This window comes from Falco biarmicus, chromosome 1 (genome assembly GCF_023638135.1).
Source record: "Falco biarmicus isolate bFalBia1 chromosome 1, bFalBia1.pri, whole genome shotgun sequence".
Classification (NCBI taxonomy): domain Eukaryota; kingdom Metazoa; phylum Chordata; class Aves; order Falconiformes; family Falconidae; genus Falco; species Falco biarmicus.
Genome location: NC_079288.1, coordinates 7584205 through 7605653, shown reverse-complemented (window position 1 = coordinate 7605653; position 21449 = coordinate 7584205). Strand labels below are relative to the sequence as shown.

Below are 21449 nucleotides of genomic sequence, written 5' to 3'. Positions count from 1 at the left end.
ACCTAGGCATCACTTCTGTAAACAGGGCTCTTATGCTGGCTGGCTCAAGGCCAAAATTAAAAAAAAAAAAAAGGCCAGGAGCGGAGGGGGCCCATGGGAAGGGGCTCTGAGATGCAAATCACGGTGGTGGTGCTCAGCACACTTTAATCCTTTGTCCACTTTAGCTGGGTGCAGATAATGCAACTAATTCAAGAGCTTGTCTCTCTGGTGTGAATTAGCTGGATGACAGCCTAAAAATTCTCCCTGGCAACAGCAAACGTGCAAAAAAAGGCAGAAGCACAGCTCCTCTCTGTTCCCAGCTGCCCTGTCCAACTCTTGAGCTTGTCCAGCAGATTTCTGGCTCCCCTCACATCTCCCTGTGCGCCTGCTCACCCGGGAGGACTCTCCAGAGGGGCTGCAGACCCCATGGCTTTCGTCCACCTTCTGCCCCCAGCCGCAGGACACATTTTCCCCGGGCAGCCCGACCTGCAGGGTGGCTGCCAGGACCCTGGCAATGTGATGCTGAGCACCACACGGCCAGCCCGCAGCCTCCTGCCTTCGTAAAGGTAAAGGAATAAGTTTGTTCCTGTGCTGGCTGTGCCACACTGAGCAACAGCAGCACCGAAAAACCTTGGCTTAACCCTTCCCAGGGTAAGCCAGATAGAATGGACGGTGCAAATGTGGAGGGCAAGCGTGTGTTTTCGTGCTCCTACAGGCTTGATGTTCTTGGGCAACCTGCTCCTGGTGTTGAGCAGTGAGCACGAAAGGTGAGGGACACCTGTGAAACACAGGCAGATTTTCACACGTACATGATGATCTTGTGCTAATCGTGTTGGGAGTAAGATTGAAGCTCACAGCAACAGCCACACCTGGGTGCCTACTGCAAACCGTGTGCTTTTGTTGGGAGCAGATGAACCAGTGCAAAGGTGCTTCCCTCCACCAGCCCGTGCAATGCCCAGGGACACGTGGATGCCCTCGATGGGACACAGGGGAGCACACTGCCAGTTTCAGTCTTTCCTTCTCGCCACTCTCTGCCAGTCATGGTCTGCCCTGCTGAGCTAATTCTCCCTCATTCAGGTCTGAACGTTGTTTCTTCTTCCAGTGACCCCCAAGACACCAGCATCCAAGCTTTCTTGGATTTCCCTAGCTGTGACGGAGCAGCCCTAGTAGTTGTCATTAATGGCAGCAGACCAGGAGCACTCACACAGTGATTCTCTCTGCTTCTTCTGTGCCTCAGTTTCCCTCAGCTGTGCTGGGGGACCAGCAGCTGCTGGGGTGAGGGTTGCTGGCTGCTCCCTGCAAGGGCAGGCAGCCCCTGATGCTGAAAAAAAATGGGCCCAGGGCATTTATGTAGCTTACCTCCTAGGAAGAGGTTTATATTTAGCCTGCAAGTGATGATGGTATCTGTAGATTGTCCTCAGTAAGAGCTTGTAGCTTGCAGGTAGCTCCGTGGGGAGAAGAGCAGCCCACGTCTCCCCTACAGCTGCTCAGGGGGGAGACCCCGCAGCAGCATCCAGCGGGGAAGTCGGGAGCGTGGCTGGGGGGTAAGCAGAGCCACTCCCCCCAGCGATGGGGCTCGAGGGGTGTTCAGAGACCGGGCGATGCCTGTGGCTTGGGAGCAGGGGTAGAAGTGGAGAAGAAAGGTTCTTCATGGTACGTTAGGTCCTACACCCTGCTGCCGCCCCAGCTCAGCCCCGGTGTGGGCTGGATGTGTATTTTATGAATGTGTAAAATAAGCTGGATGCACAGAAGCGAGATGTTTACTGTAAACTGAGCGGCGTGGTAAAATGTTTTTTGGAGTCACTCGGTGTCTGTTGGGGGTAGGAAAGCTAAGCACTTCTCTTGGTAAATACCTTTATAAGTGACTTTTTAAGTGCCTTTTCATCCCGAGATCTTGGCTTGCTTTGCCATCCTCTCCCAGGTAGGCTGTATTATATCCCAGCTGACCTTTCCAAAGTCACCCCGTCAGCTGGGAGCAGAGAATCCAGATCTAGCGCTGATTAAAACATCAGCCCGATGCTGCAGCCTTGTGTCTGCAGCATGTCACTTGTCCTCGGTGGCTGGCAGTCCCTGAGGGACAGGCTGTGCCTGGGGCACAGTGGAGGTGGCTGCAAGTCCCCTGCTCTCTGCCCGTCCTTACCCACATATTACAGCTCTGTAAGCTGGTCCCCAGCTCAGGAGCCTCAACAGCTGTTTTGGGAGAGACGATGTGCCTGGCACCGAAGTGCAAATGCCTCAGAGCCTGCAAATCCCTTTTGAAAAAAGCCTAGTTGACTTTGTTCCAGAGATCCAGATTAGCAAATTGTCCGATGGATTGAATCTTGTAGAGGAAGTGCAGGGGTTTTGTTTGGTTTGGGGTTTTGTTTGGTTGTGTTTTTTTTCAAAAGCCAAGGAAACTAACTGACGTTCCAGCTGAGGGATTGCAGAGCGGCTTGGGTCAGGGTGCTATCCCTGCTCTAGGTTTAGTCCCAAATTAAACTCCTGCTCTGATTCCTCCCTTGAACCCAGACAGACCCAGGAGAAACCATGCTCTCGGAGCACCTGAGAACAGATTCCTGGTGTGAAACTGAAGCTGAGGCAGGGACAGGATCTGAATAACCCTGGCAAAACCCCTATGGACCAGCTCTGCTGGTGCTGAGTAAATAGCACTGTGCTAAGGATGGGGGAAGTGCTGGTTGATCCTGAGTTTCCACGCAGCTCCCACAGCATCACTCCCACATCCTCCCCCTGCAAAGGGCATCAAGGTCCTGCCTGCACTAACAAGTCTTAATTAGCCTGACCAGCTTAATCTGGGGCCTCCTCCCACGTCCCCTCCACCCCGTTAGTTCTCCAGCTGGATTTAAGGCCGGCTCCTTGCCTAGATCAAGGCTTTGATCTGTCTCACCATTGTCTTCTGCTCTTCTGGGCAGACTTTGGATCTCCTGGTGGCTTTGTGCTTGTTACTTATCAATAACGCGGCTGTAACACCAGGTGAGAAGTCCTACTTTTGGGACCAGGTTAATGACTACGAGCTGGGGATAACGCCGCCTAGCATGGAGATGGAAAGGGGGGTTGAGGAGGCAGCTGGCACCGCAGCGTGCGCCGACAGCTCCTGCCAGCCTGCGGGAATCCAGCAAGATGTAGCTTGTCCCTGCTCTTTACCCCAGTGGCACATCTCCGGCTGGTGGGCGATTGCAGATGGTTTGCGCGCAAGTTGGCCCTTGCCCTCCTGGCTGCTGCTGCCCCCAGCCCAGCCGCTGCCCGGGCTCTGTGCTGGGTGGGGGGCTGGTGCCTGGGGGGGGCACCTTTCCCTTGGGCAACAGGGATGGCTCCGGAGGCGAGTCTGGAAAGAGGTGTGCTCGAGGGAATTCACCCAGGGCAGCAGGTCTTTGCTAGGAACCTGGCTAGGGTTACTGAGGATATCTGGAAGCTGCTGGTGCTTTTCCTGCAGCGTTGTCCTGCCTTTGTGAAGGTGAGGAGGGTGGCACGTGCCCTGAAGAGTGGGGCTTTGGAAGAAATGGCGTTACCTTATCGTTAGCTGTGTGAAAATCTAGCTGGTGGGTGAGGGTGTGGCGCGGGGAGGGGGCAATGGGCTGTGGGGGAGAGTCTAACCCTGCTGAGCCCACCCCCATGGATTGACATCTGGGGACCCTGAACAGGGGCGGGGGGGGTTTCCCTCTAGCAGATCTTAATTGTCACTTACCTTGGCTTTTATTAGTGAGGAATAAAGGGACTTGGTGGGGTAAGGGTCAAGAGAAGTGTGTCCCTGTGACTGGCTGGTGGATCCTTGGGGCAGGTGGAGGAGGCTGTGGGGCACTGGAGGTGTGTGGAGTGTGGGTTTGAGGAAGCCAGGAGGTTTTGGGACTCCACCTAGCCAAGAGAATTAGCTTTGGCTGCGCTGGTCCCAGCAGATGCTCTTCTCTGGTCCTTTGTCGGAGGACAGTTGCTCCAAGGAAGGTGCAGGTGATGCCTAGAAGTCATGACAGGGCAGGAGATATGACAACTTAGGGCCCACACCTAGGCTTTTCCTGCCCATGCCCACAAGGTTCAGTTTCAGCCTTGTGACTTCTGGAAAAGGGAAGACAGGAGCTCTTCATCCCGCTGGGAAGCGCAGGTCACCGTGTGCCTTGGGGTTGTGTTGTCAGGGTGGTGTGTGGAGACAACAAAACGTGGCCTTGAGCTTTTGCTTCATTGGGCAAAACCCCTTTGATCTGGCAAATATGACCATCCCCTTCTTACTTTTTTCACATGTTTCCCTGCTTTCAAATTTTAGATGAAAATGCACTGAAATATGAGGATGAGGGTGACCGTTAGGTATTTCCTAGCCCTTTAGTGACTAATGTGCCTGTTTTCTGAGGCATCTTGAACTCAGCGCCTGGGTGAAGGTCCTGACTCCTTGCTTGGTTGCCCAAATGGTTTTCCTCATTTTTAGCCACTGTCATTTGAATTCAACAGGATCACTGGTGCGTGTTCTCCCTGTGTGACAGACCTGCTGCCCAGACTGCCCTGAGCTAGACCATGGGTGGAAGGTGCTCGCCTTTCCCAAGGGTTTTGGTGGTGACGCAGGGAGCAGCTGAGCCCTTGGCTCGCTGGGGATCTGTTTGGGACCCTTGAAGCATGAGAACTCCTTGTGCTTGATGGTGGACTTTTATCAGACCCCCCCCCCCCATCTGCTGAAGCCTGAGGAACCCCTAGGAGGGATGGAGGCATCTAGTAGCGAATACTGCCAGCGGGTCAGATATTGATACCTTTGCTCATCCGTTACACCACAATCTGAAGACAATTGCTAAGGGGATTGCAGCTCCTTCTTTGCTATGGTTTGAAGAAACCAACGTGTTTCCCCAGCCCTGGAAGGGAGATGGTACATGGGGGTTATTTGCCCATATGGAAGTTGGGTTAAACCTTCAGTGACTGCCTCAAAACCAGATCTGGGTGGAAGGACGGTAGCTAAGGTCCTTGTTTCCCAAACAAGTTAGTAAACTGGCTTGAAAATATCTGCAGGCTTTCTGTCTGCAAATAGATCTGGCAAATAGATCACTTTGTTCCGGGTGAAGGTGGGTGGGTGAGTGACGAACTGACCTTCATCTTTACGTGAGAGCCTGGGGCAGAGCAGAAGAGCGTATGTGTGGGGCAAGATGCACCTACGGCCGCAGCCAGAGCATCGCGCCGGGTCTCACCCTCCCAGGCATGTGTGGAGAGGGGAAAGGCAGCAGCAGTTTCTACTGCTTTGTGCTGGAGCCCCAGGCCAAGCAGTTGGATGCTGGCAGGTACCTGGACGCTGCTGAAACCCTTTCTGATCTCTAATGTCAGTTCAGGTTTCCTCTTGGTCTGCAGACAGGAGCTGGCAGGCCAGAAAAACAAATTAATTATGCCCCAGGCAAAACTGGCAGGGGCAAGCGGAGCTGCCGGATGGGATGACTAATGGGAGTTTTGCAGAGTTGCCATGAGGTGAGCTCCAGCCCCAGCGAGCCAGGTGGCCCCTGGGCACAGTGTGGTGGCCAGGGTGGGCTCAGCCCCGGCCGGAGCCTGAGCCTTTCCTTCCAGAGGAGAAATGCAGGGTTGCTCTTTTCACACCCTTTCCAGTGCAGCGAAGGCTGGTAAAAGGGGTTTAAAGTCCTGCTGCAGCTCGGATGTCTGCGCTGCTTATTGACTTTACGCTGTGGCTATTGGAAAATCTAGGCGGTTTTGTCACTCTCCTTCCTCCCCAGCACCTGGCAAAGACACCTGGGGAATTTCTCTCCCCAGGTTGCCCCTGGGGGAAGGAGGGACCAAATCCTGCCGTAGACAGGTACTAGGTTCCTTGGGTGTTTTTTGTGCTGCCTTAGTGGTGGCACAGCCCCAGGGATGGAGCTCCTGGCCCACAGATGCTGCTTGTCCCTGGGAAGGTGCCTCCGCTGGGTATCCCACAGCTTCCTGGGGCAGTGGGGTCTGGAGGCAGCCGGGGGTGCTCTGACAAACCCAGCCAAGACCAAGGGCCTTAACCCGCTGCTGAGGCCAGTTCTGCTGCAAACCGCCCCCCTCTCCCCCTTCTCCTGCTGCTGCAACAGGTCTAGAGCCTCCTGGGTTTTGGCAACAGGGAGAACTGAGCTTTGGCCCGCCCCTGGCAACAGCAGGATCTGCTTAGGAAGAAGTGGTTTATAGGGTTCATTTTTGTTCTGGGTAAGTTAACACCTGCAGTGCTGCTGCCTATCCTGCACAGCCTCTTGCTGCTTGGTAATGCTGGGGCATCACTTGTGTTTCACGCAGCGAGTAAAGCAATCCTTTTTAAAAGGTGTTAAGTGGGTTGTGTAGCCTGGAATGGGAAAGTGAGGGCTGGTGCAAAGGCTTGAAAGCTCCAGCTTGTGATTTCTGCAAACCACTGAATGACACTTGTGTCTTCTGCATGGTGATGTAGTGTTTTGTTAGAGGAACCTCCTGCCTGGCAGACCTGGAGCTGCTTAAAGGCTTTTCCAGCCTATGTGGCCTTATAGGACAGCCCCAAAATGGGAGAGCAGGGAGGTGATGGCTGCAGGCCTGAAATGCTGGCTGTAATTTGAATTTCTGCTGACAAGTCCTATCTTGTGAACGTGAACAAATACGCGTGTGGCGTCAGCAGCGCCAGCCCTGCAGTTTCCATCTCTGCCCAAGATGCTGCTGGCACTGGAGCATGGCTTGGCTTTGGGCAAGTTGACTGCAGGTCTGGGCTGCCAGTGAGGTTTGGCATGGAAATATGGGGAGGGGTCAAGGAGGTTTGCAAAGTACCATCTTAAATCGACCTGTGGTACGTGGTGACTTGGCTGAGCCGTGGTTTCTGCCCTCCATGCTGGTGAGCTGCCTCTAAGGGGACAGTCTCATCTCTTTCCACCATGTTGGCATCAAACCCTGGTCTGGGGATGCATCGACCCCCTCCCTGCTCCGTGGCTTGAGGCTGCTGTCGTGGGGGGATGGAGGCAGGTAGCGTGCCTGCAGGGCAGCCTTCAGAGTAGCTACAGTGGGCAACAGCCACTTGTAGTCAAAAGTAAGACTAAATTCAAGTTTTTCCATTCTTCACTTACGGCTTTGCTGCTCCTCCTTTTCCGTGTGTTGGCCTGAACTGTTGATGTTATCCCACTTCTGGCATCACCAAAGCTTGGCTATCTGGTGTGCCTCTTCGCTGCTCCGCTGCTCATCCATCCATCGGTACCTGTATTTCAAGCATTTCTGAGTTGCAATGCTTTGTAAACAGGAAAGAATCTAAATCTCGGCTAATCCACCCGTCTTGCTAAAGACACGGAGGCAGGGAAGGCTGGCAGCCTTGGCGGGAGTAGCGCAACTATTTAAAACAGCCCACAGGGTTTCTGGGCTGATGCCCGTGCCCAGGGCACTCCCACCCCACATCAGCTGCAGGCTCAGAACACCAGGGGAAGCCAGCTTTAAGAAACTGTAGTTACTTTTCCCATGTTCATTCCCTTTTGTCGTGGTTCTGGCAAGAACCTTGTGTCTCTATCTTGCAGGGGAGGTGAAGAGCTGTTTGCAAGCTCCTGCAGAGGTTCAGCGTGGGTCTGTTGTGGCAGAGGAAGGGGCAAAGCTGTCTGAAAGAGTCTGACCTTTCTGCCACAATGTGCTGTTCCACAGTCGAGCAGGGGTTTAGCAAAGGCAAGTTGACAAAAAAAATCCTCTTTCCTTCTTAGCTACTCACACTTAACGCTTGTATTGCTGTTCTGCTTGCTTGTGGTTGTCAGTGGAAATGGTAAAGATAAGCGTGGAAGTTTAAATTCTTTTTGTAGAACAGAAAATCAGAAACAGGCTTCGGTTTGCCTCTTTCTCTGAAAGTAACATTAGAAGGACTCCAAAATCTAATTAAGAGTCTCCTCTTGGCAAATCATTTCTCTAACTGAACTTCGGGCCCATTTCTCTAACGGGCCCGAAGCAGGTACCCATTTTGCAGGTTCCTTTCCCCACAGTGCAGTGTTTGCGTGGGAAGGCTGGACATGGATGCCGAGAAAGCAGCAGGCTGTAGACCGTTTGTTCAAACTTGTCAAACCCATTTCAGAATCTTTATTGAAAAAAAAAATAATTAATCACAGAATCTCAACTGTTATTCAAACACATTTAATAAACAAAGAGAAACGGTAGCAAAGGGCACTGACATGTGACAAACTGTACAAAACCTCCAGGTTTGCAGGCAAACGCGAGGGGAGGAGCCCACAGCCCAGCTGCAGGACTGGGGAGCTGCTCCGTCCCATTGCCCTGCAGCAAAACATGCCCCCTTTGCCTCAGCCCACTCAGTCACCCCTGAGAAAAATCGATTTTTTTAAAAAAATGTGCAGAAACAAAGACACTTTTAAGAGGTTATTTCCAGTCATGCCACAATGGAACAATTTAGGCCACTGGGAAAGTTTAAAAAAAAAACCCAAAGTGTCATACTCTCCATTCCCAGGATTAATGCTTTAAAGTGAACCTTCCCAAGAGGCACAAACGCTCTTGGATATTCCAGTAGTTCTACCCCTGCTCACCTACCCTACTCACCACACCATGCTACCTTTTTGAGAGTGAATGGGATAAATTTCATCTTAATTCAGCACTAGTTTTGATATAGTTGTGACTGAGTGAAAGGCAATGGAAGGACAAGCCCTGTCTTGAGCACAGAAGGGATGCAACTGGTGCATGATGCCGAGACCTGCCTTGGTCTCAGGGTAAAGGTGACCTAGCAGTCAGGAAAGGAGAAATCCTCCACTGGGAATGTACCTGCTCGGGATGGACTTCATGCCTGGTCCTAAATATCACCCAAGAACTTGAGTGTCCAGTACCAATGATGGGTTTTCTACCATAAATTTGTTCTGTTGAACTTAGAAGACCCTGCAATTGAACCCAAATTGTCTTCGATCCCTTGGCGCGTCCTCGCTGCAGAAAGCAGCATGGAGGGGAAAACCAAGATGCAACTTTGATAGCCTTTTTAATGCATTTGAGTTAAACAGCTGTTCCGTTCAGACAGTAATTACTAGGCTCTCTGTGGCTCAGAGGGGAAAGTGATAGCATCACTCTCGCATCTGGCAGTCCTCCGGTGGGCTTCACCACGTACGGCATTTGTGGTGATACAAAAGAGCAAGGAGGTATCGCTTTTACCTACTTGAGCTGTACTGGACAGAAAGTCTCCCTTTGCAACTAGTGATGCTTTGAGCTTGATGGTTTGAACAGCAGGGTGCTCAGCTGGCATGGATGTGACAAAAACTGCTCGACCGGTTCCTGTTGCCTTTAGTTTGATATTTCTTGACCAGTTCCCAGAAACTCCCTTGTCTGAGGAAGGGAAAGAAGACAGATGAGAGTGTTAAAGGGCTTTTTAGCCTGCTAACTTGCATACACATGCTGCTTGATTTCTTAGCAGTGAGCACAGATGGACAATGACTGAGGCTACAAGATACCGACAGAGGAGATCTGTACACATCACAGTGTTATTTAGGCCCAGCCAAGGCGTACGGTCTAATCACACCAGTACCACCTCACCACGTTATCAGCAGGGAAGATGGAGGGAAGAAGAGCTGGGTTCTTCAGCGTGATGGCAAGCCGGCTGCATTTCAGCAGCCTGTAACTGACACAACGTGAATTCAAAGACATTTGGCACAGTCTGTTGTTACCGGGATTAAACTAGCACAGGTAATTAACCAGCTTTTCTTGAGAATGAGGCAAAGCTTCCACCGGAGGAGGTACGTTGGCAAAGCAAGATGGGAGAGGGCAGGCAAGAGTATGTACAGAACTGAAGAGAGGCAGACAGTGCAGCGGTGACAGCGTCTTTGCTGCGCGTCTTGCTGAACTGCTTGTTGGACTGTTGGTAATGGGGCTGCAAGGCCCTGCCAGCAACAAGCAAGAAGATGGGAAACCTGCCTAATTCTATCTCAAAACTATGAGATCACAGGTAGCTGAAGTCCTCCAGAAAGGAGCCCAACTCCTCAGCCCAGGTGAGGAATTTTCTGATACCTTCTTGAGAAGCATCTGCTCTGAGCTTAATGTCTGTGAATTCCGGCATCTCTGAAGCTTTGCGTTTAATGTCAGTTTGGGACTTGACTCAAAAAGACCCAAATGCCTGGACGCTTGGGCTACAAAGAACAAAGCCTGGATGAAAGGGGAAAAACATGCAGCAAATTCCTAAGAAATTCCATTTACCAGACTAGGAGGGACATGCCCTTGGTTAGGGATGGCACAGAGGGAACCAGTGACTGCAGTTTGGCTTAGATCAGAATTCAAGAGAGGCACAAACGAACATTTTGCACATCCATCCAAGGCATTCCAGAAAAATAAAACCCAAAGGAAAGAAAAGTCACAGAAGTCGACACTGAACCACTTTGGACAAGAAACGTTACAACAGTTTGGCAACTTTCCACCACCCCCCTGCCCCCTCCCCCCAATTCTGTGATGCCCCTCTGCAATTTGAGGTGATCTCTTAAAGGTGGGGATGTGAGGGGGCTGCAGATAAATCACTGCATGTAAATAGGGGATCTCCTCCGCAAAGGATCTCGTGGGTTAAAACTAAACCTACCTGCTTGCTACAGTACAAAAGAAATCCTGCCTGAAGTCCTCCCTGGGCGAGAAGAGAGGAGACGGGCAGCCCGTGCTGCTGGAGACAAACAAGGCAAAGCTGAACTTGGCAGCAACGAGTCCCTAACCTTGTGACTTTGCACCAGGCTGAGATATGGCCGTGGCAGGGTATGGGAGAGGAAGATGTCACCACTCTTCTGCCGTAGAGAAGGGCTAAGGACAGAACTGTCACTATCCTGGGTGAACACAGGTCTCTTTGTTTATGCATGCGAAGTAATGGGCTTTGGAAAATGCCAGGAGCCCATACGTAATAGTGTTAACAGTGAGACCTGTGTCAGATGTACACACAGCTTCCCCTCCCCTTAGTATCTAAACTCAGCTCTTAGGAATTGAACAAGGAACAAATACAAAGCTAGAATGGAAAAGTCTGTGTGGGTTTTTTACGAGTGGTTGTTTCGTTTCTCCTTTTAAAGCCCCATTCTTCTGATTTGGGGGGGCTGGCTGATTAGGAGGGGAGCATTGCAAGGTCCCTGCACTTTTCTGGTGGCAGACCTGGGTGCAAGAAATGGCACAGCTCAAACACAGATCCGCCCACCTACACCAGCCTGTGGAAGGTGGGACCGGTTACAAGGGCATGTGGACCTGAGCAACCTTCACAAAGGCTCTGACTGGGAATCCGGCCCAGCCATTGTGGGAAAAATTCAATACAGCGCTGGCCAAGAAAATAAAACTAATACTTGTGGAAAGGATTATCCAACTGGAAGAGTCCTTTCCTTCCTTGGTTTCCAGGGTAAGAGGGGAGCCTTTGGTTATGACCAGAATTATTCGCCATTGGCAGGACAGGCTCGGCTTTGCTTTGCATTAGCTCGGTTACTGTACAAGGGCAAGGTTGCACTGCGGAGAGATGCTCTGCTCAGCTAGGCTGCCCTTTTGACATCTGGGAGTTTTAACGGGGTGGACTCTTGAATTACATCCGGGATCCTCGCTCTTGAAGAATCTGAAAAAGAAAAGAGTTTCTGTAAATACCTTGCACAAGTTTAGATGCAAAAGTTCATGTGCAGAGTCCTTGTTTTTGCAGAGAAAGGAAAGATGGACTAATGTGGGTAGTAGCTTGCTGGTTTTTAGGCTACGATAACAAATGACAGGCTGGTTAAAGCTGACTGAGCCCCTTTTCTAGAAATCCTGCTTAGCTGCCTGCCAGGAGTTAAGAATGTCGCCTTTTGTTGCTATCCTGGCTGGGGGAAGAGTGGACTGAAAGGGAAAAAACAACCTTATCTATCCCTGCACCATCCATCAACCACAAAATGTTACCGATCTCAAAGGTCCTTGCTATGGTGCCTTCGTCTTTCAATTCTATCTCTTTCCTCTAATTTTTTTGTCTTGATTTAAAATGTACAAAGAGCCTTAGCTCTTGTCCTACAGTAAAACATGAAATCTTCCAAGAGGGGAAGATCACACATACAGGAGGAAATGGGAAAGCTGGTACTGCAGAACTACTGCTACGAATTGTGGACCTGCTAGTGTAAGGAGCTTTTTCTTTGTACAGAGGAATGCAGGTCCATGCATGCGAGCAGATGCCTTACCTTTGCCTTCTCGCTCGGCTCCTTGACAATGCCATTGGTAGAATTGTTGAGCTCCCTGGACACAACACAGAGGAATTCTGCCTGGTCTTCATTTCCATAGTTATAGGAAGATCCAATGCTGATCAGCTGTGCAAAAGGAGAGAGCCAAGGTAACTATCAACAAGTCTTGACTTTTGTTTTATTCATACAACTGCTTTGTGAGATATGACTGGCCAGTGAGACCCATTTGGGACCCCAAGTGTCTCCCTGCAGCCTCCTGTGTCAGACACAGCTGAGCTCCAGAGCCCTCTTGTGGCACCTGGAGCCCCGGGAAGAAATTCCAGCCTGAAACTGCCGTGCTGAACATAACAGGACATTTGCCAATTACTGAGGGCGGAAAAAGGAAAAACACGTTAGATTTTGCAATATATAATATCCAGCTAATTCAGGTGTGGGGCAGGCAACACAGACTTTCTAGCCCAGACCATGCTGAACTTGGCTTCAACTTGCCCTGTGACTTTGATGTGTAAAAACTGGAAAGGAAACTCTACCACAGACAGATGTTAGATTAACTGGGAAACATGTGGCAAACCGGCACCATTCCTTATGTAGATGCTGTCAAGATGGAGTTCGGTAGCTGCATAAATGGGATTATATTCTATTACTGTTGTGATGAGGGGTCTGGACTCGATCCAAGAAATCCCATCTGTCTCATTTATCTTTATTATATTAAAAGAACATCCTGGAGTGCAGAGCTGATTTGTCATTTACAACTCTGTTCTGCTTTCCAGACAATAAATCTAAGTAATCTGAAGAAAGCAATGTGAATCTTATCAACTGAGTATATCTAGGAAACCTTATTATGCAGCATGCACCCTAACTTCCATGTCCTAATGGATTTTAGAAGAGACACCTCTGTATTTATATATTAGACAGATGCAGTCCACAGCCCTCCTGGACTGATGACCACCTATGTGGTCACAGTGCAGCTGCAGGAAGACCTGGGGGGCTGTCACACTGACTGACCTCCAGTACTGTTTTAAATAGATTCTGATGTTTGTGCTGAGGGCAAAAGCTACACAGGATTAAAAAAAAAAAAAATTTCTTTTCCTTCCCTGCTCCCCATCTTGACTGTTTAAGCTTCTTAAAATAGCACATTTCTATTCCATCCTTGATTTAAGCAGGACTGAATGCTACAAAGCAGAGAACGTGAAAGGCTGTATGGTCCTCCAAGAACCCAAACCTGACAGACAATAAGGCTGCAACAGCTTTTACGCTTCTGGCTCCCCTGCAGGTTTCTGAGCCAGCCTTTTTGATGTTATGAAGTGACTGGATCAATTGATCCAGTGAAAGGATTGCCTGCTCTCTTCAGTCACTGGCATCCAGGCTAAGGTTTAGTAATAGGCTCTCTTTGTCCCCAGTATGGAGATCTGTCACCCTCTTTCCTAACATGCCTCAGCATGCCAAGCGGCACGATTTGGTGGAGGGTAGAAGCTGTGCCGGGCTGCACATCTGGGGAAAGACCTTGGCAATAGGCTGCAGCTACAATGTGCCTCCCAGCAGGGCCTGTCTCAGCATGGGACACATCCTGTGCTGCACCACTGCCACATTCCGGCCCTGTGACCCCGTCCGGACCATCTCACAGATGGAGAGAGGCTGTACTGCTGTGTGAGGTCTAGCCCTGACCAAAGCATTGTGTCAGTCTGCTCTGTTTAGGCTTGCTGCCCCCGGGGGTGTTTGAGCCTGAATGCAAGTCCTGGGGAGGGCAAGAACAGCTCCTGATGGTGGGAGTGTGCTGGAGTGGGGCGTGCAGGACATTCTGCTGCTGCCTGCAGTGCACAGGAAGGAAGCTGGTAGTGGTCTCAGTGGTTTGTGCAAAGGTGGTGGGTGGCAGAAGGACCATTTGCTTGGAACTAGTATCTTGATCCTGTCATTGTAGATTTGAAAAGCAAGACTGGGAAAGATGTAAGGGGTAGATTCCCATGCAGGGCATTGCAGATAGCCTTTTGATTTTGGGGGTGTATACATGCATGTGTGAAAGGCAAATTCTGTTAAGTAGATTTCTGAACAGCAAAACCTGTATGTTGCAGAACTGCCTTTCCATAAAGCTGCTGTGGCTCTTGGTTGCAAGATTTCACTACTGGCTCACAGGGGTGAGTTTTTGGCTGCCTCTCCACTATGCAACAGGAGTTTCCAGGCTTTACAGAACAGATACATATGAACAAGCGAAGTGCTGTTGCTTATCTTATGCCTCGCTTTGTATCAGCACATTTCCCACAACATCCACTTGTACTGAAGCTGGCCAAACTGGGAAGACAGCAGAGCTGTAATGCAGAGCCTATTCTGCACTTTCTTAATACAGCATTAGCACGTATGCTAGCTGGTTTCCAGTTCTCTGTCCTCCTAAGTAAGAGGACTGTATTTGATTCCAGAAACCAAATCTGGAACTAATGCCACGTGCAATTTCGGTGACATCTGGCCCTGAAACCAGCTGTGTTACAAAGGCATCTGCAGGCAGTGTACTTATGTCACTCAGTGAATCTTTAACAAATGCCAGAGTCACGGCTTTGAGCTTCCAGTAAAGCTGTGCCATGTTTTTTCTTGGTTCTATTAATCTTCCTGGATAAAGCTGTTGTACTGGGGCCTGGTATATGCAATGAAATGTGGGAAAAGGGCAGAATTGCTCTGGGATTTGACAAGGATACAAGAAGTCCTGACAGAAAATGAAATCTCTCTTGGCAGTTTGAGTGAATTCTGCCTTTTCCTGTCAGTTATTTCATGTCATTGGACTGCTGCTCAGCTCAGACTGCTTATTCAGAAGAAGACAGCAGTGTGAAGTGCAATTCAATAGCAAACTCTGCTTATTCCATATGCAGCTTTCAGAGGGATTCTGCCGTTCTTTGGTAATGGTACCTGTTCAAATTTCCACCCGTCAGACATGGTGGACACCATCTGTGTGAGCTCTTCCTCTTGGCACTGCAGGACTCTGTACACATGCTTGACAGGTCCCTAAAGCGTGGAGAATAAAAATAAGTGTGAGTTTAGTAATTGTTATACTAGTATAAAGCTAGAAAATTAATAAGCCTCTCCTGCTCTGCTCTTGTTATTTGAGGAAGCCTGAGCCCCACAGGCTTTATTTTCTTCATCCTTCTGACCATCCAACTGATTCTCAAACAGGTACATACAGCTGGCATACCTCTCAAAAGCCTTCTAGGCATCTAAAGGCCAGTGCAAGCAAAACTTCTTTGCCTTTCAAAGCCATTTACTGCTCATTTCTCTTCTGAAATTGTATCTACTGGGTATGTCAATATCAACTGAGCAGCAATGGGGAAAACTGCTAGAGAGAGATGGATATAAAGGGCAGAAAGTGGTTTAGCGAAGGAAGAGTTTGACCTATTCTTTACCTACCAAAGCAGTGCATTTTGCTTTATAAGAACCCATCTTTGCTCCTGGCCCCTCTTGTCTAACTGTTCACTGCCCTTCTCTACAACGTTAACCAGATGACTTGGTGGTCTGTGCTTGCAAAACCATAAAGGATACTCTCTCCTAGCTGTGCCCTGGCTCTACCTAAAAGCACTTATTCCCCCTGTTAAAGATGACTGCTAAACCCAAGAGTGCTACTAGAAGTGTCTGCAGCCACACTCGTCCTCCTGCTGCACTACAGAAAATGACTGACTTCATACAACAAACGTTCCTGTGCATTACTTGAGAGGTTCTGTTCTCGTTATCCCGTATCCGCTCCTTCACCAGCCGCACAAGGGATGCAATATTGTAAAACTCCGCTTCTTCCAGTACCCCTAAGAAAGGAACCAAAAGCAGAGACACGTTCAGTTACTTTGAACAAGGTAGAATGAAGATGATTCTGCTACAAGGGTGCCACACCTGCTCCTGACTCCAAATCTAACCTAGATATAAGAAAATCCCCAGATGCTGAACAGACTGCCACCGATCGCGTGCTCTCAAGCTGGAAGAAGATGACCAGCTATCTGTCACCTCCTTTTGTGACTTAGAAGATCTTTAAGCAAGACTGTTCCCCTTTACCTGGGATTATCAGAAGCCTTGTGGTACAATCTCAATTTTGTTTGCACAGCCCCATCAGGGAGAAGTCACCAAAGCTGCCTGCTTGTAAAGACCTGCTGTCTGTGGAGGGAGAGGAGATGTGCTAATAGACCTTCTGCTCTGCTAACAGAAGCCTTTGAGCTAAGCAGAACTGTGACGGGTTGCAGGCCTCTGCTTTCAGGAAGATAGAGAATTATTTAATCCTGTTAATGAGCATCCTTCTGAGAAACTAATGGTACCAACTAACAGCACTACTGGGAAATGTGGCTTGCTCACACCCTTACGCATTGCCACGTCAGGAACCCCATGCACTCAGGCCCATTTCTGATGTGGGCTTTCGGATCCTGCTATCAAAAATCAAAAGCATTTGCAGTTCTTCCCCCGTATTCTTCTCTTACCTTCTTCTGCCAGCTCCTTGTTTATGATGAGCTTCCCATGTCGGAGGTAGTTCAGTATTGGACCAAAATATGTGGGGTCTCTATCGATGAGATACGCCCCTGTCTCATCCTGTGGAGTGTGTATAGGAATGAAGCAGGGATGGTTCAGTGGCACCAGGTAAAAAATAATTTCAGTTGAAAACAATAAATTGAACAGTTTCTCCTTGAGAACCTGGATTCATTTGCCTGTGAAAGGTGTTAGAATGACCCCATGTTTAAACCAACATATTTTTTTTTTCAGTATCTGAACTCAGCTACGAATGTTGCAGCTCAATAATGCTAGCAGATGCTTCAAATCAAGGACTTCTACAAACAGAGTTTATATACCTGGAGAGAAAAGCAGGGCTTAGCAGTTCTATTTCACTGCAATAGTAAGAGCCAAAAGCTGGCAGTTGTGTTCTGTCTACATTTGTTTTCCAGGCTAGTTTAACTAGGAGACTCTGGAGGAAAGCGGGATCTCCAGTTCTGGCTAACAGCCTAGGATATTTTCTCCCTTCTACTACTGAAAATGCACATGGCAATGCCCCAGCCACGTCTCTCGCAATACAGTAACTGTTGTCATTAAATAACAAACAATTCACAACCAAAAGCATCTCTTGAGCCAGCTTTGAAGCGCTGACAACTCCTGTGCAGAACTCTTTTCATATCACTCCCTTAAACTGCTTTAAAGCAACGTTTCTCCTGCCAATCAATCTGCTCTAAAGCAATAAAAACCTGCAAAAACATTCTGAAATGTCATCTCTGCTCACTGATATTTTGATTGCAACCAGGATTTATCTTTTGATCAAACTGGAGTTTAATCAAAACAGTGAGTGGCAAGAGACCTGACATTCTCAGTCTGACCTACCCACAAAACATTTACAAAACCCTGCGCAGCAGATCCTGCAGGAAACCCGCAGCTACAAGAACAACAGTTTGCAAAATCCTTACGGTAAACTGCAGTGCCTGCAAAAGTACACCCACGTAAAGAACATGCATGTAATGTTTTGGGGGAGTAAAGTGAAATGTATTAAAAAAAAAAACCAACGCAACCATGTCGGGGTGAGAAATTATTAAAATAACTGGTTCCAGGGGAAGTTTCCTTCCAGCTGCCTCCCTGCGGCTGGGGGAGCCGTGCCACCGCGGGCGGCGGGGCGCTGCAGGCCCGGGGTGGGCTCCAGGCCCCGCTCACGGAGGTGCGGCCACCCCTGGGACCGTGTCCTTAAGGAGACCCGAGGGATGCGGGGCCGGCGCCTGTCAGAGCGACACGGGGCCCGGGCACCGAGGGGCTGCCCTGCGGCTCGGCCCTGCCCGGCTGGGGGTGCCGGCCCTGGGGGCAGCGGCAGCTGTGGCTGTCACCCTGCCCCTGCAGCGAGTCGGGGCGCTGCCCCACGGTGCCACCGGCCGCCCGGGCCCCCGCCATCCCGGGGTTGTGGTGGGGGCCGGCCCCACCGCGGCCTCACCTTGTCGGAGCCGAGCTCGGGCCCGTCCTGGCAGCAGAGGCGGCACAGGAACGACTTGGGCTCCCGGCACAGCGTCTGCCGGGTGCTCACGAAGTACGTGCCGCCCACGTTCAGGCGCACCCACTTGGAGGCGGCGGGCGGCCGGGCCGCGCCGGGCGGAGACAGCGGCCCACCGGAGCCCGCCGCCGCTCCGGCCGCGCGGGGGCTGGGCGGTCCCGGCGCTCCCCCGGGGCCCGGACTGGGCGTGCGGCCCCGCGGCGGCCCCTCCGCTGCCGCCGCCAGCTCGGCCATGGCGGTGCCGCTCAGCGCCCCCGCGTCGCCATCACCGCCCGCTGCGCCGCCCGCCGCCGCTGCCCCGGAAGCGCTTTGCGCGCCGGAAGCGGCGGCCGTCACCGGGACGGATGGGGGCGGCGATCTCCGGTGAGGCTGCGCTCTGATTGGGCGGCGGGGGGGGACTTCCGGCGCTGCTGGCGTCTGCGCCTGGGCACGGCGGTGGCGGTCAGTGAAGGTGAGCGCGGGGCGGCGGGGCCGCGGGGCTGGGGCGGCCGGAGCTGGGGGATTGGGGGGCTGGGCCGTCCGGGGGGCTGGGGCGTCCAGGGATCCAGGGGGCTGGGGACTCCGGGGGGCTGGGGGCTCTGGGGTTCCTGAGGTTCCTGAGGCTGGGGGCTCCAGGGTTCCCGGGGCTGAGGCAGGGAGCAGGCCGGGGCGGGCCTGGGTTACGGGGGGGGGGGTCGATGGAGCAGGTGGGAAGCCGCGGCGGGGTGGGGCTGGGCTGAGGAGGGGTCCCCCTGTCCAGGTCCCTCTTCGGCCCTACCCTGTGCCCCTCGGTGCTGGTGTTCCTGGGCCGGAGCCATCCTCCCAGCCCCACTGTTGCTGGGCCCTGCCGCTCCCCACTCTGTGTGACCCACGCGGTCTCGTCTCTCCCAGGCACAGCCCGGAACCATGGCGGGCCGCAGAGCTGCCATCAAGGCCATTGACTGGGCGGCCTTCGCTGAGAGGGTGCCTCCCAACCAGAAGGCCATGTTCAACGCCCTGAAGACCCGCAGCGATGCACTGTCAGCCCGGTGAGTGTCTGCCCAGCTCCTGCACGTGGGGCAGCTCAGCACCACAGCTGAACTGTTCAGCCTCTGGTTGAACTGGCTGAGCCTGATGTCAGTAACTGGTCTCGCAGAAGTGCACATACAGGCATTAAAACAGGTCACCTTCAGCACAGCTGCTGGCTCTTTTTTTTGGCAAATCTTCTTTACTTAACCCTTCCCAGAGTAAAACAACAGCTGCAATGTAAAAAAGCAGTTTTGTGAAAACAGTTCGCTTTGGCACATTCAAAACATTTTGCAAACTTTGTTATTCTGTTCAATGCTGTACACATTCATCAGCCTTCTCAAATCCTCCAGCAGCTGCTGCTTGATACAAACATTGGCTATTGCAGGTAATAGCCTCTAGCTCAACAGTGTGAAGACTGCTTAATCCCTTCTTACAGGGCTGCACCCAGAGATGCTGTGTAGTAGTTTGAAGTGGAGCAGGACTGCAGGCTGAACTCTTCTTTTCTGTACAGAGAAGTCTGTTCCAAGGGCAGAAGGATTTGCAGAAAATGGTTCATCACTGCTTGTTTAATGATGGACCTGAAAATATTTAAACTCAACTTAGCAGACTGTTGACAGTCTGGAAAGTGACTGTGCATGGAGCAAATGATAGTGTGAGGTTAGTTCTGGTGCTGGTTGTGACTGCTCTGCTCCGTCTCTTTAGGTTGGCCACCCTGCCGGAGAAACCCCCGACCATCGACTGGGCTTACTACAAGGCTACTGTTGCTAAAGCTGGCATGGTGGACGAGTTTCAGAAGAAGGTCAGACTCTTTGTCAGCTGGGCATTGCTCTTTGGAGGTTTAAATGGGGGGTGTTTCTGGTGTTGAGAGGAAAATGCCAGAATTGGCAGAGGAGGTTGGTTTTAGTGAGCAGGTGCCCCAGCTTTACATCCTGCAGATCTGTGTCACTAACCTCGAGGAGGTCAGTTCAATGCCATCTTTCAGGAGGAAAGTGAGAAAGCTGGTGAAAGAAAACTTGCTAAATATTTTGGCTGCAGGAGTGTTTTCTGGTAGTGCCTCTCCTGAAGCAAATGTTCAAATATTTCTCTAACTTAAGAATAGAAGCAGGTGGCGAGCACGGCTCTGCATGCTGTGGAACATGTAAAACTAGTGGGTGCCTGCAGGATTGCCATCCTCTCTAAGTGGGAACTGAAAAGCCTGAGGGAGGCTTTTGCTGAAGGACACGTGGTGTCAGTGGCACTGTGAAATCTGGCTTCCAAGGACAGGGAGGACCCACTGACCTCAGGTGGATCTGGGAACTTTGTCTTACGGGGAATTAAGTCTGTGATATGACATGTCTTTGGTATTAGATGTTCTTGCTTGCTTACAGTGCAATGCTTTGCTCTTTACAGTGCTGTGATGAACGTGTGTGGTATTATTTGTCCTGGTAGTGCTATGCAGTACAGAGTAGATCGCTTTAAGCTCACAGGTGAGCAGTGCTGCTGGTGAAGGGCACAGTCAAGCAGCAATGATCGATTTTAGAAAGCTCATTAACTTAGATGGTTGTGAGCATATCCTAGGAAGAAAGGAGGGAATGCTCCCCTGCTGCTGGGGAGAATGACCTTGGTGTGAGGGATTATTTCAGTCAAACTATAAAGCAGTTTTCTGTTTTGATTTGCAGTTCAGTGCACTACAGGTTCCTGAGCCAAAGGATACACAAACTGCCAAAATTGATGCCCAAGAGCAGGAAGCTGTAAGTGTTTAAACTGTTCCCTAATGCCAGGGGTTTCTCTGACTTCTTTGGGGATGGGAGAGAGTGAGAGGGAAAGAATGTTCTGTGTGTGCTGCACGGGCAGGGCAGCCTGAGCTAGAGCATGGCTCTGGTCTTCATACGTGGCTTTTGGCTAAGGAAGAGGATCTCTGCACGTGGAAGGGTTTGGCTGATGGGTTTTGATCAAGATTCTATCCACTTGTCTGATGTGATGGTGCCAACTTAAAGCCAGCATGGGGTTGCAGGTTCACTCATCGTCACTGCCTTTTCCTGACCATATTTATCATGTTCTCTGCTTTCCTGCAGGCGAAGAGCACTGCTGAATACGTCCAGGCTTCCAAAGCTCGTGTTGTCCAGTATGAGCAGCAAGTAAGTCTGGACTTTGCTTGGTGAATATTCTTTTTAAGCCAGCCTGGCACACACCTTGTCTTTACTTGTATGTGTTTTGCTTTTTTCTTGCTGACGAGTGACTTGTAACGTGTTTGTCTCTGCTCCCACTTCAAGCTTCAGAAGCTCAGGAACATGATTCCCTTTGAACAGATGACGCTTGAAGACTTGCACGAAGCCTTCCCTGAAACGAAACTGGACAAGGAGAAATACCCGTACTGGCCCCACAAACCCATTGCTGATCTGTAAACTTGTCAGGAAGCAGTTTGTCTAACGACTGTCAGATGCTGTGATCTTCTAAATAAAGTAGTTTCCCTCCTG

At 50.8% G+C, this 21449-nt stretch overlaps 2 protein-coding genes across 3 annotated transcripts; one reads left to right on the top strand and one right to left on the bottom strand.

Annotated features, from left to right (window-relative positions):
* Positions 1–8012: 8012 nt before the first annotated feature.
* KCTD2 (potassium channel tetramerization domain containing 2) lies at positions 8013–18322 on the bottom strand. The gene is made up of 6 exons (XM_056342500.1): positions 17950–18322; positions 16469–16577; positions 15717–15808; positions 14925–15020; positions 12033–12158; positions 8013–11446 (listed from the first exon to the last, which is right to left on the bottom strand). Exons 1-6 carry the CDS (start codon positions 18238–18240, stop codon positions 11417–11419), a joined length of 744 nt encoding a protein of 247 aa, XP_056198475.1. The 5' UTR covers positions 18241–18322; the 3' UTR covers positions 8013–11416.
* A 35-nt stretch (positions 18323–18357) lies between these two features.
* Positions 18358–21449, top strand: ATP5PD (ATP synthase peripheral stalk subunit d). 2 transcript variants are annotated; one of them, XM_056342513.1, is made up of 6 exons: positions 18358–18457; positions 18883–19013; positions 19696–19792; positions 20652–20723; positions 21048–21110; positions 21246–21449. In XM_056342513.1, the coding sequence occupies exons 2-6, from the start codon at positions 18892–18894 to the stop codon at positions 21375–21377; spliced, it is 486 nt and encodes a 161-aa protein (XP_056198488.1). In that variant the 5' UTR covers positions 18358–18457; positions 18883–18891; the 3' UTR covers positions 21378–21449. The 2 variants fall into 2 exon arrangements, with proteins under 2 accessions (XP_056198488.1, XP_056198498.1); XM_056342523.1 differs by having other exon boundaries at positions 18398–18457; positions 18877–19013.